General features: G+C 34.7%; 1 protein-coding gene across 1 annotated transcript in view; it reads right to left on the reverse strand.

The window, feature by feature from the left end:
* Positions 1–24961, reverse strand: part of MYLK4 (myosin light chain kinase family member 4) — a 1154879-nt gene that overhangs the window by 54253 nt on the left and 1075665 nt on the right. Inside the window, exons 10-11 of the mRNA XM_044065164.1 lie at positions 23057–23127; positions 18104–18232 (exon numbers count right to left, since the gene is read on the reverse strand). Of these exons, the coding sequence (XP_043921099.1) occupies positions 18104–18232; positions 23057–23127 (200 nt within the window). The remainder of the gene's footprint in view (positions 1–18103; positions 18233–23056; positions 23128–24961) is intronic.

Here is a 24961-nt window from a genome sequence, read left to right on the forward strand (position 1 = left end):
AAACAGTACCTCCCAACACCGTCCTACAAAAACATGCCTTTTCACGAAATAAGGACATAGTGCATTGTAATGCTGGGACTACAGCATGTCTTACAAAAGTTACTAGCTCCTCCAAGGCAGTTTAAGCTGCTGTTGTACCATTGCTTTTCAGCACAATACAACTGTCTGCCCTAGTTACTAGTTCCTGATGAAACATCAGACTGATGCACATAGGTAAAACAGCATCCATTACATTATTTATCAAGTTATACTGATGGTTGTACCACTAAGGAAAGTTGCAGTGTGCAGATATTGTTTATACTGAGCAGTGAGTGCACTGAAGGAAAACGACAAATCCAGTCCTTTTTCCTGAGCTCTAAGTACTGTCTGTGTACATGTCCTGGCAGTGAAGAAGTGACTCCTCTTCACCAGGAGTGGATAATGAGAAAGGTAAAGAGGATGTGGCAATAATACTTAAGACTCCAATGCATGCAATCAGAAATAAAATACGTAGGTCTGCCTATGTGTTTCTGAATATTAATTATACATAGTCATCGAACACAAGGTGAGACAATAACTGAAAAGTTATAGCACTGGTATGATTTTTGTCCCACTGACAAATTTAGAGCCATGAACAGGTGTTCTTGTTATACGATGGACTTACTCTATTCATTAATGCACCCCTTATGATCACTGAGTAGCCAGTGGGGTATTAAGCTTCTAAAAATGAAGTGATCTAAACTAAAGCAGTTTGAATTGTTCTCTTCTCCCCTGATGCTCCCAGTTTTACTATGCCCCCTTCTGACAGTACAACCCCTTTATCTGGCCCTAGCCATGTTATCACTTATGTTCTAACAAAACAGATAATACACAGCATTAGAAAGATTACCAGGAACAGTTGGGCACCATACTGACTTTGCCACTGGTGCCATCTTTTTTTCTCCTTATTCACTCTATGTTGTTGTTGTTGTTGTTTATCTTTCGGCTTTTCCCAGTTAGGGGTCGCCACAGCAGAACTCCAGTCCACTAATGACTGGCAGTAGATTTTTACGGTGCCGAGTTGCCAGCTCGATGCCCAACCTTCAACGAAGGCACGCCCATTCTCGCATGTCTTTCGGAACGCCACACTCACTCTATATTCCAATTAAAAGCTATCAATAAACTTCAATTCCACCTGGCTTTCAATATTAATAAACAAAAGGGTTCATTAACATAAGAAGTATTTAAATAACATTATGCCTAGAAAGAGCACTGCTGGGGTTTGGGGGCAATGATCAGCAGTTATCGATTTGCATTAATTATGTACAACGTACTACAGTCTTCATATACGCTGCTTCTCATGTATTTTTGTTCAGACACAACGGACATCACAGGCGGGCACAGCCAATTGGAAAACTCAGCACTTAGAATTAGAAGATGTAAATACTGCTTTATGACTTTCATATACAAATAGGAAACTATTCAGAAAATAATAAGTTCCAAAAACTTCAGTAGCAATACATGTTTACAGCCTGTTTTCCTCATTCAAAGTTTAAAACAAAGCTGTACATACAGAAATTGTTACCTAGTTTTTTAACTGCAATCATCCATCATATTACTGTATCACATAGAGCTAAGTTGAAACAAAGTTATTCAGTCAGGAATTTTGAACTAACTGGTGTGTATATAAAGTCTGTAAATTAAGTGAATATTTATGGTGATTACACCATGCTTAATGTAGACTGATTACTCACTAAGAGTTAAACTTGGGAACTTGGCTGTAACAACTGTTTAGAAGAAAGGGTGCCTTGTTTTCCTTCACACTGACTGACCCCTGCACATGTAAGAAATAAGCATGCATGTATCAAATGTCCTTGAATCTGTTAGGCATTAATGACAAGTTGACAGCTCCAAATATAGTATGTAAACCACAGGCAAAGGACACAAGAGACATTCTAAAATACTGAATGGCTACTGCTGAATTTATGCTACCTTGTAAATGGAAAGTTAGAACTGAAAGCTAATAGTGCACAGCTATGCACCTTGTGCGCACATTCATTTTTTAACTTATTTACCGGGTCATATGTCTGTCTTCAATGTGATGAGGATGGAGACTAACAGATCTAGAGGTAAAGCCACAGTGACTGACTGAAGACTCAGTCATTTGGTTTTCAAAAATCATACATATGTGCATATAAATATATATATATATGTGTTTGTGTGTGTGTGTGTGTGTGTGTGTGTGTGTGTGTGTGTGTATGTATGTATGTGTGTATTTTATATATATATATATATATATGTATCCCTTGCCTAGCTCTTTCTTTGAGACAATGTGTCTACTTTATTACCGAATGTGTGGATGTTTTGATAACTCACTTACTTACACAGTTTTAAAATACTGCAAATATAAATGCAGAGACACACTAAAATAATTTAAGTAATTATTTCCATAGTATATACTAATAAAGTGATTTTATGGTTAAACAACCTTCTCCTTTAAATTGAATATCCTTTTGACAACATAAAGTAAACAGATAAAGGTCATGCTGTAAAGTTTGCTTTTGCTTTCCTGCCAAGATCACCAAGAATTATATCTATCTATCTATCTATCTATCTATCTATCTATCTATCTATCTATCTATCTATCTATCTATCTATCTATCTATCTATCTATCTGTCTATCTATCTGTCTATCTATCTATCTATCTATCTATCTGTCTGTCTATCTATCTATCTATCTATCTATCTATCTATCTATCTATCTATCTATCTGTCTATCTGTCTGTCTATCTATCTATCTATCTATTTATTTCATTTGTTAACTGGAAGTATCCAATTGGATGGGAAGTGTCCTGTTTCAGTGGAGGTCCAGAAAGAAAACCTCCAGAAATGATACATGTAAAAAATTGACTAGTTACACATTTAGGAATTGAATTAAGGGACTGTATAAAGTTAGAATTCATTAAGAATTATTTTTATGATACAATCTTAGCTATTATGCCATTCTTATATGCAGATATTGTTACAGGTATGTATAAGGCTGGGCATTCTACTGTTTCCACTATTTAAGTGCCGAAAGAAATGAAAATAAATTTTGCAGAGCGGGCAATATTGAAATATAAAATCATCTTTTAAGGAAACAGGTATTTCAGCAAAAGTACAAAGTACAAAGAAAGCTTAGAACCATGCAGCAGCATATACAGAAAAATGACATTCTGTGAATATGGTCAACCTATGAGGAAAGAATATGAAATGTACAGTTTGTAATTTCTGTTATAAAATGTTGGGGTTTAAAGAGCAATCACAAACTTTAGGGTAAGGGCAGGGAGTGCTATAAATACAGTTAGGGTTAGGGACATGCTGGGAGTTTTAGGGTTAGAGCTAGGATTCTGATAGTGCTATGCTGTTCAGTAGGGTCAGTTTGTGGGAGAGTTAGCTAATTCAGTAGGATGAAGCTAGTGAGAGTTGTAGTACTTAGTAAGACCAAGTGCATTGCAAGCTACTACCTCACAAGCATTTGAGCAGACCATACATATACGTCCTTTGTTTGAGCCCCAGATACATCCATGCTGATCTTTACAGAAAGTTAACTATCTTTCCATCACAGCATGAGTAACACTAGCAACTGTTTCCCTTCCCTTAGCTTTAAACACCTTATTTCAGAATACTGTTTTCTTTTAGTACATACGTTATATTTCTTTTTTTTTACTCTCCACTGAGGAAATATAATTAGAAGGTCCCATCTTTGAGAAGATTGGCTCTTGGATTAGTTGTGAGGGAAAAGGCTTTTAATAAAATTACCCCAATGCATGGAATCAACTTCCCCCGGTGAAATGAGATGAACAGAGGGCAGCCATTTTTAAAACTAAATTGCTCTGATCAGGTTACAAATGTTAGTGATTAAGAAGAAATCATTGATGATCTGTTATTCATTTTTCCAGACTCATTTGGATGTTTTCAATGCTTTTAAAACTGTAGCAACTGTTTTATTTCTATAATTTGATTTTGGAAACAATAAATACTCTCACATTGGATGCATCTATGTGAAACCAGAGAAATCAATAGTTACCAATAGATACTCCCAGCTGATTTCATTATATCTACCTTGAGAAATTATTAATCCAGTTGATTTCAACATTTCAAGGAGTCTGATCTAGCAAACAACCTCAAAATCAACATATAGTCCATAGGAGCTGCACAGCATATAAAAAACAGTAGTCCAGAAGATCCCAAATCTATAACCAAAGCCATACTTGAGTGGATATTATGAAAGAAGACTTCATAACTTCATAAGCAATGCAAATGCTCTTCATCATTTCAGTAACCTTCTGGGAAAACCAAGCACCATCTACTGCACTTAAAACTAGTACTTTAAGAAGTATCAGTAGTGTGGCTGTTGCAAAGGTTGACAAAAGGGCAGTTACATAGGTATACTAAACAAGAATTATTGATACAGTCTGTTAATGAAAAACAAATTGAAGACATAATTCATGATGAGATATCCTTCAATGGCCATGTCCAGCACACTATAATGTACATCATTAAAACTGAAGCACTGAATAGAATAAAACAAATGTGTACTATGCAGCTTATAGCAAAGATTTGCTGAAAAGCAACCTTTCAGCTAATCTATTTTATGGCTCAATAAGTAACTTAAAAGTTCCAATTAGGAAAACATCAATTGCATATAACAAAAATATCAGATTTGCTGCAAGTAAGCCTTCACATACATAGCACTATGACTGACTTAACAAACATAACATAGATTAATGACAATTGAAAATAAGTTGAATTATATCTGGTTAACATTTATTTAGAGACTAATTTTTGCAGTCTCATAACCAGATCTCATCCCCCAGTGATTTCCTGGTATAATCTAAGCAGTAAACTTTAGTCTATAGATAAAGATATATTCTGGAAGCACAATTCATACACCAAATTAGACAACAACAAGGCTCTCCTTAACTGTGATACATCTCAACGGCAAAGCTTATCACTATATGTAAGGTCTTCTTTATTTTTAAATACTTCATGAAGAGTACACCTAAATTCCCATGTACAATACACTTGCTATGGAATTGCATACTGGTTTCTCATTCACCCATTCCAATAGCCATGTATACTCTTACAGATTGTGATGTTAATGCTTTTTATGCTTTCTAATGTCACAAGTTCTGACAGTTCCATATATTTGAACTGATCTACCCTTAGGATACCTCCAAAATATAACAAATCTTTATTTGATTATCTTTTGAAAACTTTTATTTGTACATTTTTACAGTAGCTTTGCTATCTTTGTTTTGTTCATATCATGAAACTGTTGTTCCACAATGGGTCCCCTCAGAAAATGGGCTTGGTCATCAAATCATAAATAATATACATAGATACAAATATGTATTAGGTAGTGCTGTGTAGAAGGGTTGCCATTCCAATTAACTATGTATTTATTTATGTAGTTTGTTCCTGAGCTAGAAGGAGGCAACAAGAAAACAATATTGAGTAAAGTACATATTATGACATTGAAGATATTACAGTAGTGGTGACAAGAATTATTTATGTTACTGCTATATACATTAAAGGCATCATTAAATATTAAACATAACATAGACAACACTGCAAATTTCATACATAGCAATAGACAACTCTATGTGTCTTATTGTCCTGTATAGCAGTCCCACCTTTGTTTTAGTTTGTATTTTAACTACACATTGTAAGCATAGTATCCACGAGCTTGTAATCCATGTGGTTTTACATGCTTGTGGACATTGTTCATAATGTACCTTTGTTGTTAACAAAAGTGAACTATCCTAGCCTCAATAAAAATGTCAGTATGGCAGCAAAAGGATATTTCAACTGCCGTTTAAAAGGTGTGGTTTATTTGTCTTACTGCGCCCAATATTACTGTTACTATATTGGGAAAACCGAAAGGAATTTAAAACACAGGATCTATGAACATGCCCATGATATATACAAGAAAAAGGAAACTAACTCTTTATTTAGACATGTTATGTCATGAAGTAATGCAGAGTTTACATTTTTGGTAGTAGAACAGGTAAATCCTTTTGAACGGGATGGTGATTGGGAGACCAGGTTAGAGTTCTGAGAATTAATATGGCAACTTCAGCTGGATGCCTGTACTAGTCCTGGTTTAAATGACCACCTAGCTATTGTTCCTACCTTAAAAATGAGAGCCTTTTACACCAACAGTGTTAGATGACTGTGGCAAGGTTACATATTTTTTACATGTTATATTTATGTGTGATTTTTATATTTTTATATATATTTATATATATATATATATATATATATATATATATATATATATATATATATATTCATGACAGTATTATTATTATTATTATTATTATTATTATCATTGTCATTTTTTTAAATAAGTTTTTTTCTGTGTGGAATAAGTGTTTGATAATTAAATATGTGTCTACCCCTTTTAAAAGGAATGGTTAGGGTGATGAGGAAGATCTGTATCCAATGAACACGCTTATTTTTAAATTGTATTGGCCTATCCAATGTGTTTGTAGAGTACTTATATGGAGGGAATGTAATGTAACAATATTCTGATGAAGTTTCATGGTTTGAAACGAAAAGTGCTTTAATCCAATTAAAAGTTTTATTTTGTGTCTGTGGAAGAACTTGTCTGTTTTTTGTGATATCGAGAAAGGGACGGACCTTTATTGGGCTACTATTTGCTTCTGGGCTGTTTGGTTACTAGTCTGATGGTCTCTACGTGTTTCAGCTAGTTCACCTTTGTTATTTTGAATATCAGTGAAATGTCTGTAAGTGTAATCAAATGTCAACTGTTGATGATATGTACACAGGCACACATACACATGTACATACACAAATATATATATATATATATATATATATATATATATATATATATATATATACACACACACACACACACACACACACACACACACACACACACACACACACACACACACACACACACACACACACACACACACACACACACACACACACACACACACACACACACACACACACACACACACACACACACACACACACACACATATATATAAACATGCCCAAATATTTATACCCACATTATGAAAACAAGGTAAATGAATTTTGCAACCATTTATGCCTTGCCAATACCCATACTTAGACTGTACCCTCTATCTCATGGAGGGCTGAGCTTGTCAATCCTGAGGTAAATTCGTGAATACCCTTTCAGTCATCTAGGTCCCATTTAAAGGCTGAGAGTGTATCACCCTGCTTAATTTACTGGAGGACTCTGCTCCAGAGGTGGGGGGAGACACTGCATGATAACCCAATCTCTCCACAGTATTTTATTGATTTGCTGGTGATATTTAGATCTCTGGTTTTGACACTGGTGGACCTATTTTAGTTGTGGAGATATAAGGGATCCAGGACTACTAGATCCCTAATACCATGAAAAGCAAGTCATACATCTCCCCTCAGGCATCTGAATAAATGGATAGTGCTTCTAGTCTTTTCTGGTAACTTAAGATGTTTAAGCAAGTGATCTTAGTTAGGAACTTCTGCAGTCTTTCAAGTTGTTTGAGATGTCTAGTGGTATAGTGCCAGTAGTGCAGCATGTAGCACACTCACTGTTGGTCATGGAACAGGTGACTGGATTCCTGACACTGAAGTACAACATTGTGGGGTGCTGTACCCCTGAGTTTCTCATCCTTTGGATGAGATATTAAACTAAGGTTCTATCTGCTTTTGGTGGTTGGTCAGGTGGATATTAAAGATCCCATGGCACCTGTCAAAAAGAATAGTTTTTTTTTTTATTTGCAAACATTCATACATTTCATATTATTTACATATTTTCATATTTACATTATTTACATAAATAACATTACTCAACACATCAACTTCTTTTTAAGTGCCCCCCCTTTATCCACAACCAAAACCATATTTTTTCCAGTATTTTTGACAATGTCTATTTTCCATTGTACTAATCGTATTAAGTCTCTTGTTCCAAATTGTCCATGTTACATAAAATATAACTGTCCATTTTCTTTGCCTTTTCTTGAGATCTTGGTCCATAATAAACATATTCTAGCATATCCATATTTAACATTTCAAATTTCAAATAATCTTTAACCAAATTATATTTGCATACTTCTTTGCACAACTCATGAATTCTTTCACATTTTAAAAATGCATGTTCTGTAGTTTCAAACCCTTTACACTTATTACACATTCTATCTTTTTTACTTTTGTATGCCATATTTGCTTTTACTGGTATTTTACATATGGACAACCTCCACAAAAAAATCATTCCATTCTTTAATTATTTTATAATTTGTATATCTCATCATTAATGCTTTTTTCTTACTTGTTTCTAACTCTTTCCATGGATTAACAAAATAAAAAAAAGATTTCATAACATTAACATGCCATCCTTTTCTATTGTTTTCTATTACATTTGGTTTTGTTTCCATAACACAATTTTACTATAAAGTTCTTTTATTTCTTCAGTAATGACACTTTTACTTTTCTTCATTTCCATACCTTCCCAAATTACTATACATTATTGTCTCTACCAAATTCTTATTCTGTTTCATAACTCCATTTAATACTTTACACATATTTCAGGAGGCCGCGTGTACAATTGGGTTTATCAATCCCAGTCCCCTGCTCTTCTTTTATATATAAAATGCCTCTCTTTACAGGGTTCAGTCTCGACCCCCTAATGAATGAAAATATTGCCAACATAATTTCTCTTTCATACCTCACTAGTATCATATAAATGTTGCAACATAAGCTATATTACCCAATATTATAGTATTAATCAAATGTGTTTCTTTCTATATGAAAATCTATGTTTTCCAGAAAGCAATCATTTCTTTAATTCATTTTATAACCTTGTCCCATTGTTCATATATATATTTGCTTCTAGCAAGTACTTGCCCCATTATATCTATATACTTTTCATTATATTCTACACCTCCTGTTATCCCTTCATAACCAAAACCTTTGCTTTTCTCTTTAATTTTCTTTAATATAATATTTTTCATTAATTTATTCCATCTATGATTTATTTTTAGCCATTATTACAATGTCATCTGCATAAGTGTGCATTATCAGTATTTGTACCTCCGTCATTATTTTATATCCTCCATTACTTGTCATTTTATTTATTTCCACTACTACTATATTCATGACTAATGAAAATATCACACTGTTAGCTGGACATCCTTGTTTTATTCCACACTCTATTTTCACAGCTTCCCCAGTCCAACTGTTTATTTTTAATTTCACTTACTTTTTTTCATATATTGATTTAATAATTTGTAATACTTTGTCACAGCAGGCCTTTTCATCTACTGAAAATGGCTATCTGATAATCTACTAATCCTTAATCCTAAAAAGGCAAAACTCCTGCTCTTCCTCCCCTGTTCTCTATCTGACCATAAATCCACCTTCACTATTGCATACTCTAACCGTACCAAAATCCAGCCTGAGACTCACACAAAACTCCTGGGAGTCATCATCAGTGATGAACTCAAATTCAACTTGCACATAGTCCAATGTATAAAAAAGACTCACCAAAAATTTGGTTTATTGTATCGCAACAAAAAATGTCTAACCCCTAATGCCAGACTCTCCCTTGCTCCTCCTCTCTCTACTATATGCTTCAACAATTCTTGCTAACATCCAAGCCACAACCTTAGCTAAACTTCAACAAACTTACCATAAGATATCTAGATTTATCACAAACTCTCCATATAAGGCTCATCACTGCCTTGTCCTAAATTCTCTTCAATGGCTAGAATTTCCCTAAATACTATTGCTATCTCAATTTCAAATGTTACTCTCCATTCTATGCAAACCCCTATCTTGTCCAGCCCTCTCTTTCCTTGTCTCTATCTATTCCCCAACTTGGTCCTTCCATACCTCTAACCAGCAATTATTAGATACCTATCAACCCAAGAAAACAGGAGGCAAACTTCTATATAAATATTCTGTTGCCCATGCTTGGAATAAACTTCCCTTTGAGATACGTACCATCATCCATCCATTCCACTTTAAAAATGAGCTCAAACTTCTTCCACTTAAATCCAGAAATTGCCCTTGTCAAGACCCAACCTAGCCTCCCTCTACCCCTTACATACTTTTAAATATTTCCATCCCTCTCAACAAGTTCTGTACTAAGTAGACACTCCCTAAATCTTAATCATTCATGCTGATGTATAAACTATTTTGTAAATATGTAAATATACTGTTTTTTATTACATTTTATTTTACAATGATGTGTACTAGCTATGTATTTGCTCTATGCCTAGTTCTCTTATGTCTTATTTAATTATGTTTTTCTATTATTCTGCAAGCTTAAATTTGCTAATTATTGTAAATTACTTAACTGTATTACTGGAGCTTTTCTCCTCAGGTCTCCACTCAAAATGAGCCACAAGCCCAGCTGGACCAGCCCAGTTAACAAATGTCAATAAATAAATAAATAAATATTCTTGCAAAATTCTCCATAATTCTTCATATTCACCTATCATAACCTTTACTTCTTTTTTGTTAATGTCATCAATTACTTCTCTTATTAACCACAAGAAATCTCGATTTCCCTTTCCCTTTTTTCCATACATATTTTTATCATATTACCTTTCCATTTTACATTGTATTCTTTTAGCCATTATTCTCATAAAAATATTATAGTCCGTATTATTTAACATTATCGGTTTCTAATTTTTTATCTCATCTTTATTTCCTTTCTTATACATACATTTTAAAACCCTCATACACATTTCCTTGTACTTAATCCCTGTTAACATCCATTCATTCATCACTTGTAAAAATATGTTTTGCCAGTCTTCCATTTCTTTATGCATATTGTAATCTATATCATCTAATCCCGTGACTGAATTTATGTTAATATCTTTCATAATCTCATTCACTTCCTTTATATTTATTATTTTCTCCAAATATTTCATTGGCTTCTTTACTAAATTTCTCACCATCATAAATTTGTTCTGTGTACACTTCTCTTTTCCCGGTTCTATATCACTTAATAGAAATACGTAGTTGTTGAGTACATATTCCATCTCAGATCAACTACAGTTATTCTCCCTAGTTCTATAACTGTTATATATATATATATATATATAATATCTTTATATTCTCTTTACATAATATACATATGCCTGAACAGGTTTCTTTAAATATATTCCAAATATCAGTACAATTCCAAAGGCTTTCTGTTTGTACACTTTATTCTTCCGTTAATAGTCTAATGTCTTATAACACCATTATTTGAGCATCTACAGCTGCACACCAATACATAATATTAATTCTCCTCTTCACATTTTACATACTGTTCACATTTAAAGCTACCATTTTCAGCTTTATTCAACAGTTATATTAAAGATGTTTTTATCCCCTATCTGTCTTATTTTCTCTTACCATAATATCTTTAATATTTTTCCCTAACTCTTTTTCCTGTAGAATGTTTCTTGCCGTTTATCACGTCATTCTGACTCTTCTTCACTTGTATCGTCTATTTTTTTCTTTATCTTTCTTTTTAATTTTAATTACAACTTTCACATTTTTCACTTCTGGTATAATTTCCTGTACAACATCCTTTTCTGTCTCTTTTTCTTGTATAACTTCATTTACAGTTCCTTTTTTATTTTCATTTTCTTGTGTGTCTGTCTCACACACTAACCATGAATGTCCTTCAGTGCCACATTTTTACACTTTTATTCACATTTCTTTGCATTGCAACCTATCTGACCACATAAATAACATCTTTTTTGTCATATTCATCAATTAAATGATCATTATTTCCACAAAATAGCACATTTAGGTTGTCCTCTGTACTTCACAAACCCTCTATTACCATGCCCATTAATAATACTAGGTAGATGTTTCACATTTTCATTTTCTGTTTTTAAAATGACTCTACATTCCCAACCCTCCAGTCCATAGTCCTCTTTCATCATATATTTTAGTAGTGTCCATTACTTCTTTATATATTGTCAATAAATGTTCTGTCATTTCTTTTACTTCCACTTCAGTTCTAAACTGATTCAAAACCTTTTTTGTTTGTCTAGAAAAGGGTTGTACAACATATTCTGACCATGGAAAGTCTGTTTTCTTTGTTTTATAAACCCCCTAAAGTTTTTCCATAGCCTGCCCAGTTTCAAATATCAAGTCACAAAATGTTAATTAAAATGAAAGCTCTTACCTCTTCAAGTTTAACACCCAGTGGTATTATAACATTGTCCCATAGCTTATATCTGTCCAAACCTTCTTTTTTACTGCTCACCCAAACAACAAATTTCATCTTTGTTTCCTTTATTACCCTCTCTTTTGTGGTTTCTCCCACCTTTTCAGCATGTCTTTTCCTCTGGAACTTTGACTGCCTCATTTTCTTCTTCTATTTTCTTTATAATCTCACTCCAGGACACTGCAGCTACACCTTCTGGCTCAGTCTAATTTATCATCTTTTCCAGATAAACATCCTGCAACCCTCCCAACTGGAGGGCTGAAACAATGCATTGTTCCACTGTTTCTGTTGATTCAAACAGATTTTCTGAAATGTTGCTCCTAATCCACTTCCACCTCTGCATTCACTTCTGTTTCCCCCTCAACCTGTTCTCCATCTTAAAAAAACATCTCCTCTGCTCCCACATCATTTGAAAACATTTCTGGTAGTGATTCTACTATTTTGACTGCATTTTCAACAACTTTCATTTCAGTTTCAGCAAATGCTGTATCAGCCATGTTTTCTCCCTGTTCCTCCAGGCTGCCTCTGTGCCTGGAACAGGAACAGGATATCAGTTGTGTCACACACAAACTCTTCCCCCTACTACCAAGAGTAGGGGAAGTTCTCTAATGTCCTGGCCATGTTTCCCCTAGTATTATAAATACCACCTTGGGTACCCTTGAAAAGAGGCCATTGGCCTAGTGAGATTAACTTGTTCAACAAAGGATTAATAGAAAAATAAACAAAACAAATAGTGAGGTACACCCCAAAGGAGAAGTTGTACTCAATAAATGGCCTAATCAATTCTGAGTGTAAGGGCAATGGCGTCCTTAAATATGGACAACATTTTCTTAATAATTATCTGCCATAAGTAGAAGAACTTCCTGACCATTTTCATTACATGATGATCAAAGAAAAGGAAATTCTCAACCTAAATTACAAGGTTCCTAACAATATTCTCATTTTAAAGTGGGGTATTATCTTTTGTATATAATGGAAGTAGAGGTTGTCTACCAAATGTGACAATATTGTACAGTTTTCCAGTTAATGTGAAACCATTTTTAATACAATGGATATTACTATGTTTAAGTTCTTGCAGTTTAGGCATCAGACTGTGATATGACAATGACTCCTGGTTTGTAATCATCTACAAACTTGCCTAATTAATGGTCTTGGATCATTGTTTGAAGATCAGAAAAGTAAAACCCAAACAAAAGAAGTCTCAGCACTGAACTCTGCAAGACACCTTTTGTTACCTTTATAGTTTCTGACAAGGTACCCGCTATCTGCACTGTGTGGGTCCTTTACTTTTGCCATTTATTTAGCTGTCTGACCACATAAGGATTTATTTGTAATGTGTTAAGCTTACTAACCATGTTAGCATGGAGGATGGTGTCAAATGCCTTGGCCAAATCAATGTATGGAACGTGTGTGGACAGCATGACTGCTGTCAACAGTGTGTGCTACTCTTTAAATAAGTTAACCAAATTTGTTAGATGTACTCTACCCTTAACAAAGCCAAACTACTGTGGGTCTAGTCTGATGAGACTAGTCATTATGTAAGGCAGCATAGTACTTCTTTGTGAAGCTGCCTACTATGGCAGTATCTAGGGTGATGCTGTTATGAATGAATTTTGAAACTTCATTATAGAATTTGTGTTCAAAATCCTTGAATTATGAGATATGGTCTCAGAGGCTGTAAATATTTTGAAGATGAAAGTCACTGGTTTATGATATAACTTAAGCTGATGAGGAGATAGCAGGGGAACAGTGCATGAAGACACTATTTTTGTAAGAACCAGGTCAAGAACAGTATGTCCTCTAGTGGAATTCCAACATTTGAGGTACAAATACTCCATATTATGAATGAATAGTTAAAGTCTCCCAAAATAATGGAGTTCATTTTATGGGGATTTCTTCGTGTACATTTAGGTAATATACTTAAATTTCAGGGACATAGATAGTGTCTTGTAACAGGCTGTAAATTATAATTAGTCCTGTTTAGTGTGGAGTTCAGTTAGTTCACCCTAAGGGTCGCTAGGAATCTGTTCATTTGTCTTGGTGAATCTGTATCATACATACATTTGTTCAAATTTTATGCATATCACAAATTCCCCAAACAATTAGAAAACCTGCTCTACAGCCCTGACAGATATGAAGATGTGCATACTAGAAATGAAGCAGAAGAAAAGAGAAATGCAAAACCTCAAGGACAATTTAGTACACCTGCATGAGCTCACCACAAACTGAAGCACCCCAAAATACACCCTCTTTTGTTTTTCATATTGTTTCTGTAATATCATTTTGTTCAAAGAACTATGAAACTGAGTAATAATGTTAGGACTGTATGCTTTGAAATAGTACATATACTCCCCAAAACTATGAATACAGTCAGTAAGAATTCCTAGGTTCCCATAAGTCTTCACAGAGATGTATCCAGCATGTGCTGACAATTTAATACCCATATCGATGCAAAACTGCAGAGGAGTAGTGAGCTAATATGAAATAAGTCAGTACTATGTAAACTCATTCACACTGAGTCAGAAAACATTGCTTTTATCTTAATGCAGTCAATAAGCACACATTTTAAAGCAATCGGTCCATTACACAAAAGCAGAAATAAAACTGAATATTCATATGGCTCACAAAAAGAGCTCCAAGAGTATCATCTTGTCTAACTATTAAATTATTTTCAAATTTAAAATGCTTTATGTTTTTCAGCAACATCAGTTAAGTATGAAATGTGAGCCTGTCCTACTAAGCAAGTTATGTGTCAGCATGGTATTTAAATTATATCATTTCTTATCACGCATACAAATCTGGGAGAGGGAATTAAGGTAGTCTTTGAAGTAATATGAACAGAATTACAGGCAAGTGCTGACAAAACAGGTTCCTATCACGTAGTCGAACTTATACAAGTTCGAACCTCATATGGTCGAGACCATAAGTTCGAATTTGCAAAAGCTTGAGCGTTTGAGCTTTTGAATGGAAATCTCCATAAGCGGAGGTTTCCATTTTGTTCACTGGGGTGCGATCTCAGAGTTGCTATATTTAAGTAGAGGGGTGTGTGGTGGGCACAGCCCCCCACATGGGGGTGCCGGAGGCTTCCCCCCCCCCTGCTTACAACAGTTTATTTTGTTTTCTGTTTCCCGTTGTTTTTTTTTGTTTGTTTTTATACATAATTAAAGTTTTGTAACTTCGAGCATAATGGTTCGAACATTACATGTTCGAAGTTATAAGACTTTGACTATGTGATACAGACCCAACAAAAACTAAAATTTGTTTTAACCAAGACTGTACATTACAGTCTCTGTCTCCCAGAGCGATAGCACACTGTGCATTTAATCATTATCCTGTGTTATAATGGTATTGTATTTATTCCTACTAAAGACCCAGGAAATGAATATACAGACAATACATTCTGCAGTTTAACATTATTCTATATACATTTAGCATCAACATTACAGTTTTCTTCAACTTAGAAAAATGCATTTATCAATATTTCTAATAACTTATGTCTCGGCACTTAGAAAGTAATAATATGGAAGCACTGTCTGCAGTTTCATAATGTGACTTTGTTTATTATTTAATTTATATATTTATATTTGTTAACCAGGTAGATGAACTGGTCCATGGACCACTTCCAGCCAGGACCAGGCATCAGTGGCATAGATAACCAAAACATTGATAAACAAAATAATTATTGTAGATATATAGCCTAATAAGCTTGTTACATTGTATAAAACATAATGAAGATTTAAAAGAGAAATAACATAAAATACAACATATAACAGAAATAAATGTTATATAAAGACAGAAGCAATAATATTTACAGGACTTTGTATATAAACACGGAAGAATATTATTCAGATAACACCTAAAGTGAGTAAGTGCGGTATTAATAATAATAATAATACTAATAAGGATTTCATCAAATATCTTGGAAGCTGTTTTCTAAAAAAAAATATCCTAACGTATAGGTTTCAAATGCAGGAGCTTTGCACATGACTTTAGCAGAAGCTCCCACAGCTCATTTAACAGAAGCTCCCAGAGCTCATTTTACCCTCCTACTATAAATAGCCTTCTCAACATTTTGAGGACTGTATGATGCATTGGTTTACTGTAAGTGTGACATGCAATACATGAAAATTAATTGTCAATCTTTACATTTTTCAGTGACTAATTTATTGAGTTTGTAGATCCCAATACCATCTGTGAATGTTTCTTCGTTGTGCTATATGAAGCAGCACTTTACAGATACAGAGAAAGGAGAGAAGAATAATCCAAAAGTTTGGCACGCACTTGTTATTGCATATAGAGAGATAAATAGATGCTAGATAGATAGATAGATAGATAGATAGATAGATAGATAGATAGATAGGTAGATAGACAGATAGATAGATAATACACACATGCACACACATACATATTATATGTGTGTATGTGTATGTATCTATATATATATATATATATATATATATATATATATATATATATATATATATATATATATATATATATATTTCTGGTCCCTATTAGCTCATTGAAAATTCAGTTCAGCAAATGGCATTTTCGGTACACTTACATCGAACATGCCATTCCTCGAACTGTTCATACTGAGATCATGATACTGTGAAGATCAGAAAATTTGCCCTTTCCCCACTGTAGTGCAATCTTGGAGTTGGTATATATAATTAGTGGGGTATGGGGGGCAGATTTCAATGAGTGGCATTTCCAATGAAATGCTGTTCTTTGAAGTGAGTTTTCACTGATTTAATAGAGACCCTATATATACAGAGAGAGCGCGAGGAAGAGAGAGAGAAAGACTGATCACACATATGCATACACAAAAACACACACGAGTATTATCAAATATTGATATTCAGAAACATCGACACTCATTAAATCAACTTCTGCATGTCAAAACTCACTTTAACCAACAACAAAATGTTCAACCCAACACCAGTTATAAATGGAAAAAAAGAAAATGCTCTCCTTTTATGATCAGGACCCCAGAAAATGCATGTTGATAGTATCCCACAATTCCTTTGGAGTGGGTAGGGTTAGATAATTATGTATGCACATTTTATGTTAATCGGTGTCCCGATTATTGGCCAGTTGTGCCTAGTTTTCATGGACCTCTGTCTAGATTTTTCCAGTTTGAGAGGTATGGTGGAGGCAAACACACGGACATGATCTCTAAAAGGTAACAGGGCCATCAATTATTTACATGCCAAAGTGTGTACATACATCACACTGGTCCATGTCCCAACAACTCCTGGGAAGCTTTGGGCATGAAAAGGGAAAGCTAGACGTTAAATACAAAAACAATACAGTCACTGCTATGGGAATGATAGCAACAAGTTCAGGCACGCCTTATCTCACCGCAGAGTATTGAAGGGACCAGCAGATTCGTGTTCTGAGGAACTGAAACGTTCACAGAGCTGTCAGCAGGGCAAAGCTTGATGGTCAGTTCGGGAGTGGGAGACATAACAAATTCTCTAAATAAAATGACTTCCTTGTTATAATTACTGTCTTGTTCACACAGAATTTATTGATGAGTCGAATGCTCTGGCATTCACCAGTCCCAGTTTGTAGGAAGACAAGGTTCATTGCTGTTATAGTCTCTAAACTACAAATATTTCAAGCAGATATAAACAATTATGTTTGTGGTTTAGACTATAGACTGAGCAAACAAACCATATAGTAATTAACTGCATGAGAAAGGGAAAATATGGTAATTTGAGCTTTGGAATTAAATCAAATGCAGTTATTGCATGAAATATGCAACCTGGGAAAAGATTAATGTTCTAGATAAATTTCAACATTTGAAAATGCATATTAAGTATTTATTAGAATTAGCTGAAACTGCCAAAATTAGTTAGAAAGGAGGGGCTTACTTACAGCATATATGCTATAACTCCCACACTCCACATGTCTGTTGGAAATGACACAAACTCATAATTTACAACCTCCGGAGCCAGAAATTCTGGAGTACCAAAATTCACCTTTAGTTTTTCTCTTGGCTTATACCTAAGGAAACAAAAAAAAAAAAAACAGAATGTTTAGCATAATCTCAGAAAGGCTTTATATTATTTTGACAATAAAACTACTTAAGAGGCTGACTTTATGTCTGCAAACCATAGCATGTTTCTTTTAGCTATTAATTATGTGAGTGAATTAGTTTACATAAACCTGCCCAGTCAAGACCTAAGCCAGGGGCATATAAACACTGATGAGTGACATTCTATGGGAGGATGTATTGATTGACATTCACTCATCACAGGCTATAATAAAATCTAAAACTGTGTGTTGTTCTTTCATTAATATGACAGAAACAGCAGATATGTTACAATTTTGCATATTTTTTTTAAGACAGAGTTGAATTTGAAGAATGTAAAGCAGGGATAATCAGGCACTAGCTAATCATTGTGGCTCACTGAAATGCCAGAGAATCTGTCACTGTTGTTTGACTGTTACTGGGACTCCTCTCCACAATTTAACAAAAGACATCTTTACAAAGCCAAAAATAATGGGGAAACAAAAAAACAAAAATAGAGACAGATGTTAAACATTAGTTTTATAAACGTACAGATGTTGCTAGAATAAAAGGTGTTGCGTTGACATGCATTTTTGGAAGGCTATAAAGTCTGAAACTCAAATGCCTATCATTATTTAGTGATTTCAATCCTCAATGATTTGCCAGAAAATCACAAATTTTAGGAGGACCAAAAATATGAGGCAAAAATCTGGACGTTCTGCAAAAATCTGGACAGTTGAGAGCTATGGAGACTCAGGACAAGTATCTGTCAGCAGTGATTCTATATATAATTTTCAGAGAAAAGAAAAGGAGCATATAGCATGCATCTCAGTGTCAGGTCCTCCATTCTTATTTCTCAGCAGTTTAGCTTCTTCCAGGACAGGTCCGTTAGCCACAGTTTGGTACTATGAGATGCCATAAACTACAGTTTTTTTGAACAGCCACAGATCTGTTTTCTGAACTTGGGAATAGGAAGTAGGAGATAACTGGAATATTTTCTATAGGGCAGAAACAAGTATGGAACAATGAATTTATCGATTGCTCAGTGGTAAAGCCATAGAATTCAAATTTTCAAGATGAAAGCCTGTGCAAGAAGAGTATGACATGCTGGCTATGAAACTCGCTGTTTACCTACATTTATAGCACATCATGTGCTAATTATCCAAAGTCAGTACACAATGTAACTAGAACCAAAAATGAAAGATACCAATAAACAGCAAACATGCATATGTTGTGTTTCTGTTGCTGCCAATAACCGCAGCACAAACACACACACACACACACACACACACACACACACACACACACACACACACACACACACACGCATGCATGATAAAGAAAATAATGAATTAATAAGCATCTTCACAACAGTGTTACAACATAATGCTTGCTTTTAGAACACACACAAAGCATACATTTTCTTCACCACAACTGATGTAAACAGAGTTTGTATACAGTATCTATTTCTTTTTATCAAGTTCTGTTGTTTATAATTCAATTTATTTATGAAAGCCATCAATCATACATTTTGCTTGTGCATATTATGCTTGTATGATAAACTATGTGTAATAATGTAAAACTGGTGTATTTCTGATAATAATGACAGGGAACTATGTCAGAGTTCTTTTTAAGACAGACATCACAGATAAGCAAGGACTGTTTCGAAAACTTCAGAAATAAGTTATAGTGATATGGCAAGGTAGTTTTACTTGAACTGCAGTTCATAGTATGGTCCATACTGCAAGTTGCATGAGAGGTTCCCCATAAAATATAAAAGCACTGGGACATCTGTCTAAGGTAATTATAGCAATAAGGATTTAAACTGTGTGTGTGTGTGTGTGTGTGTGTGTGTGTGTGTGTGTGTGTGTGTGTGTGTGTGTGTGTGTGTGTGTGTGTGTGTGTGTGTGTGTGTGTGTGTGTGTGTGTGTGTGTGTGTGTTTCATACAGACTACTCAGAGGCAATCTCTGCCTTGTGTATAAAGCAGTCCCTGTCTCTGCTTTATTGGAAATGCTACATATCCATAAGGCCAATGACCCACATTATTACTCAATCTAAAAACCTTAACCTGGCACGTGACATTAAGAGAACCTGCTGGAGGGACAGATTTGTCTCCCAGACATTACCGCACACGTGGAAAAGACTCCCATTTCTTGTCAAGCGGAGCACCTCTTTCGCCCTCTTCAATGATTGGATGGATAACTGTAAATTCACAGGGGCAATAGGTGCTGATCACAGAAACAAGGGCAGAACTTGGTTAGGCTTATAATGGCCTAGGGCTATTAGGCTAGCAACTTCCTACGGTCCTATGATCCTAAGATGCTAAATGGATAGAAGAAGTAGAAGAAAGAATAAGTTCAAATGTACAGGAAATGAAATGGGATGAAGTAATGGCCAGAGAGATTGAAATAATGTTAAGAAAAGCTCCTAACTGGAAAACCCCAGGCCTAGATGCAGTACCTAACTTCTGGCGAAAAGTCTTAACATCTTTACATGAAGACTTAGCCATGAGTAAGAACTACTTATATGTCCACCCAGAACAAACACCAACCTGGTTAACAACAAGAAAAATGATACTCCTACTTAAGACTGAACCTGCCAGCTATCCTAAAACTATAGATCAACAACTTGCCGTCTGATGACATCTAAACTATACACTGAAACTGATGCTGACAGAGTTTATAGTCATTTAGAAGAAAACTCAATCATGGCAATAGAACAAAAGGGCAATAAAAGAAAGTCATACGGAACAAAGGATCATTTGCTGTTAAATAAAGTCATAATCGAGAACTGTAAAAAGGGGAAGAATCTAACTATGGCATGGATAGACTACAAAAAAGCATTTGGCAGTGTCCCACATTCATGGATAAAAGAGTGCTTAAAAATATATAAGGTACACGATACACTGATCAATTACATTACAGTGACCATGAAACAGTGGCAGACCATTTTGCAGTTAAGCCATGATAAAGAAAAAGGACAAATTATTATTCCAGGGTTAAAAATTCAAAGGGGGATAGTTCAGGGTGACTCTCTGTCACCGCTGCTCATTTGTCTTGTGCGTAACCCATTAAGCTGTCTACTTAACTGATTAGGTTATGGCTACAATTTGACTCCCAGGCAACAACAAAGCATAAAGACTTCTCATCTTCTTTTTGTAGATGATTTAAAACTGTATAGTTCATTAGGTGAGGAGCTGAAAGCACAACTGCAAGTGGTCAAAACATTTTCAGATGATATAAGAATGTCATTTGGTCTTGATAAATGTGCAAAGCAACCTTTAAAGCAGGAAGCTGCAACACCAAGAAAGCATCAGTTTGGGACAGAAATGTGATATAAAAAAACTTGATCAAGAGGGAGTGTATAAATATTTGGAATTGATGAAAGATCAGCAACATAACATGGACAAATGTGAATAAAACTTGGTAAGGAATATTCTAGAAGGGTAAAATTAACACTGAAAACAGCATTGACATCTAGAAATAAAGTCCAAGCTATAAACCAATTTGCCCTTCCTGTCCTGACTTACAGTTTTGGAATGATTGGCTAGCCCCAAAAAGTGTTGGATAGGTTGGACAGGAAATCAGGAAGGATGCTTCATGCTCATCAAATGATTTATAAAAATCAGTGCATACCAAGATTATATATTCTCCATTCTGAAGAAGTTCTGGGCTCCTCAAAACTAATTACATGTATAAATCTGCAATCATGGGACTGCATGCATATCTGATGACCTCACAAGAACCAAATGTAGTGAAAGTTTTGAAGCATGAGGAAATTAAGTCTAAGATGACTTTCCTGCTTAGTCTAGCAGAAGCGAGAATGGAAACCAAACCAGAAGTAGATAAAAACCAGGCAGCAACTGAATGTGCCAAAAACAGAAAAAAAAATGTATAAAGTGAAGGATCAGTTAAGAAGGCAAGAAATATGGAAAATGCATAAATATAGCTGGAAGTATAAAAAACTCTTGGAACAACCTCATGTTGATCAGGCTCAAATGCAGAAATTGTTAAGGAGTGGTGAATTTAAACCAAACGACTAAAGGTTAATATTGGCGGCCCAATTTAGTACACTATGTACACATCAGTTTACAAAGTCCATTGAACATGTGGGAGAAACAGACAAATGTAGGTTTTGTAAAACAGAATTGGAAGCAGTCGCACATCTTGTTGCTTGTCATGATATACCAGAGGCAGAAGGACTGTATCCTGAAAGGCATAATAATGTGGCAAGACTGTTGCATTGGGGATTGTGCAAATATTATAATTTTGAAGTAGCTGAAAAACACTGGAAACATGAGTCACAAAGCATCATGCAAAATGATGAAATTTATATCACACGAAATCATCCATTACCAACAGTTAAAAAACTAGATGGAAGAAAAACAGATATAGTGGTCCACGAAAAGAAGACAAAAGTAGCATTGATCATTGAAATTGCTACACCCAGTGACTACAGTGTCTTACAAACAGAAAGATACAAAGTCATAAAATACTAGGATTTGCAGGCAGAAACAAGGGCAAGTGGAAGAAAGATACCCAGACAGTTCCAGTAGTAATAGGAGCAACAAGTCTTATAATAAAGAATTTACAATCATGCTTAGATATGTTACAGATACATGTAACTCCATGCAAATTGCAGAAGGTGTCACTACTGGCCACATTGAAGAGCACTTCTGGTTGACATCAAATATTGAAACTATACTGATTTCATGATCCTAAATCATACTTTAACTTAGGAATTGAGTCCATTTCTGTCATGGTACTAGAAACTCAAAAGACTTGAATAAACTAAAATAAAAAATGAAATTGCTTACGGTCTTGCCAGGCCAAAGTCAATAATCTTGATTTGATTGGTAGCTCGATTCACACATAAAATATTCTCTGGCTAAAAGAACAGAAAACCATTGTTAGAAAAGAAAAAGTGCTATATTATTTTTCTTCAAGGGCTTGTACTCAGAAATTAGTTTAATTTATAGGTACAGCAGTGGATAAGCTGAGCAAATTATTGCCAAAACATCAACACATCCAGTCTGCCTGTTCGGGATGACAAATCCTAATATCAGTTTATCTATCTATCCATTTATCTATTTATCTATCTATCTATACGTAAGTAAACATAGGCTGCCAAGGAGCAAGGTCGGTCTTGATACCTACATGAATGAATAGCTCTCTTTATACTTTATCTATCTATCTATCTATCTATCTATCTATCTATCTATCTATCTATCTATCTATCTATCTATCTATCTGTCTATTTATCTGTCTATCTATCTATCTATCTATCTATCTATCTATCTATCTATCTATCTATCTATCTATCTATCTATCTATCTATACATATAGTTATGCACATCATATGCACAAACATAATTTTGAAAGACAAATTCTGTTGGAAGACTACAGATTTAAATGGGCTTCAGAGATATAGAATGTGCAATGTGTATAAATACTTTGTAGAGCTGCATAGACTAGCAAGACAGTTTCTGATTGGTTATGGCTACACGCAGCCTTCATTGTGTGTATAGCAATTAGACCATAGTCTGCATTACAGGCAGCTGGGTAGGGAAACTGTCATTTAATCAATGACAGCTTCCCCAAATGACAGCTGTGTGAGAAATATCACTAAAAGAAGTTTCAGTTACAATAGAGTTTTCTGTTTCCTCCAGTGTTGTGCAACCTCAGAGTAGGTATATTAGCTACTCTGACAGCACTATGTGACTGTTATTCTTTGTCCATACAGTGCTGTCCCTCCTATATTAGATACTGTTATATTCCTCTGAATGCAATACGCATTATCCAAATGAAAAGGTACAGTGTGATGTCTGAAAAACTACTTTCATTCTGTTCACTTGAAGTTATGTCCTGACATTAGCCTGATAAAGATTTTTCACATTTCATTATTTTCTAAATGAAGATAACTAAAGTTCACCCATGAAACCTTTGAGCAGCCATGCTATGACATTTTTACAAAACTTCGAAAATGAAAATTAAATCTGTGATTTTATAGGGAGGTATACCAAAGTATGTGTGTGCGGGGGGGGGGGGGTCAATTATAATTACTATTATAATTGAAACCCTAAACTGTACAAAACTTAGCTGTACACTTGACTCCCAACTTGAATAGCATTCCAAAATCGTCAGGCTTCAATGCTTTCTTAGTACTACTCTGATCTTGTCTATACTATGTTATTTTACAAGATCTCCAATGGTACTCACAAATATAGAACTTCTGAAAAACATTGATACACACAATTTATATAAAGTCAATCCGTTTATAGAATTTTGCTGGCAGATTACAATCAGAGAAGTAAGAGTCTCAGCAGAGGAAAACACAATTTCTATCAAGGAAAGCAAGGAAACCCTTTCTGTAGAATTATAGTGGTCAAGGGAATTGAAAGAGAGACCTAGTGAAATTAAAACTGATAGTGTTAGCCAGAAGAAAGATGAAATAAAAGCTGAACTCCTAAATTAATACATTTGCTCAGTATTGCCAAAAAGGGAGAAGGAATATTTATTCTAAACTACCAGTAGCAGCCCTAAGAAAAACAATATTAATCGTGATCTTTTCTTGAGTTAATGGTCCTAAAAACTTAAAAATAATGGTGGAAATGTTTGGCAGTTAGTCCAGGGGATTAAACTGTTTCCTGCTGTCAAGAGTTCAAACTTTATTTCCTTCCACCTCCATTTGCCTGCTGTGTGACATTGTGCAATTCACTTAA

Source organism: Protopterus annectens, chromosome 3.part0, assembly GCF_019279795.1.
Source record: "Protopterus annectens isolate FY-2018-M chromosome 3.part0, PAN1.0, whole genome shotgun sequence".
NCBI lineage: Eukaryota > Metazoa > Chordata > Ceratodontiformes > Protopteridae > Protopterus > Protopterus annectens.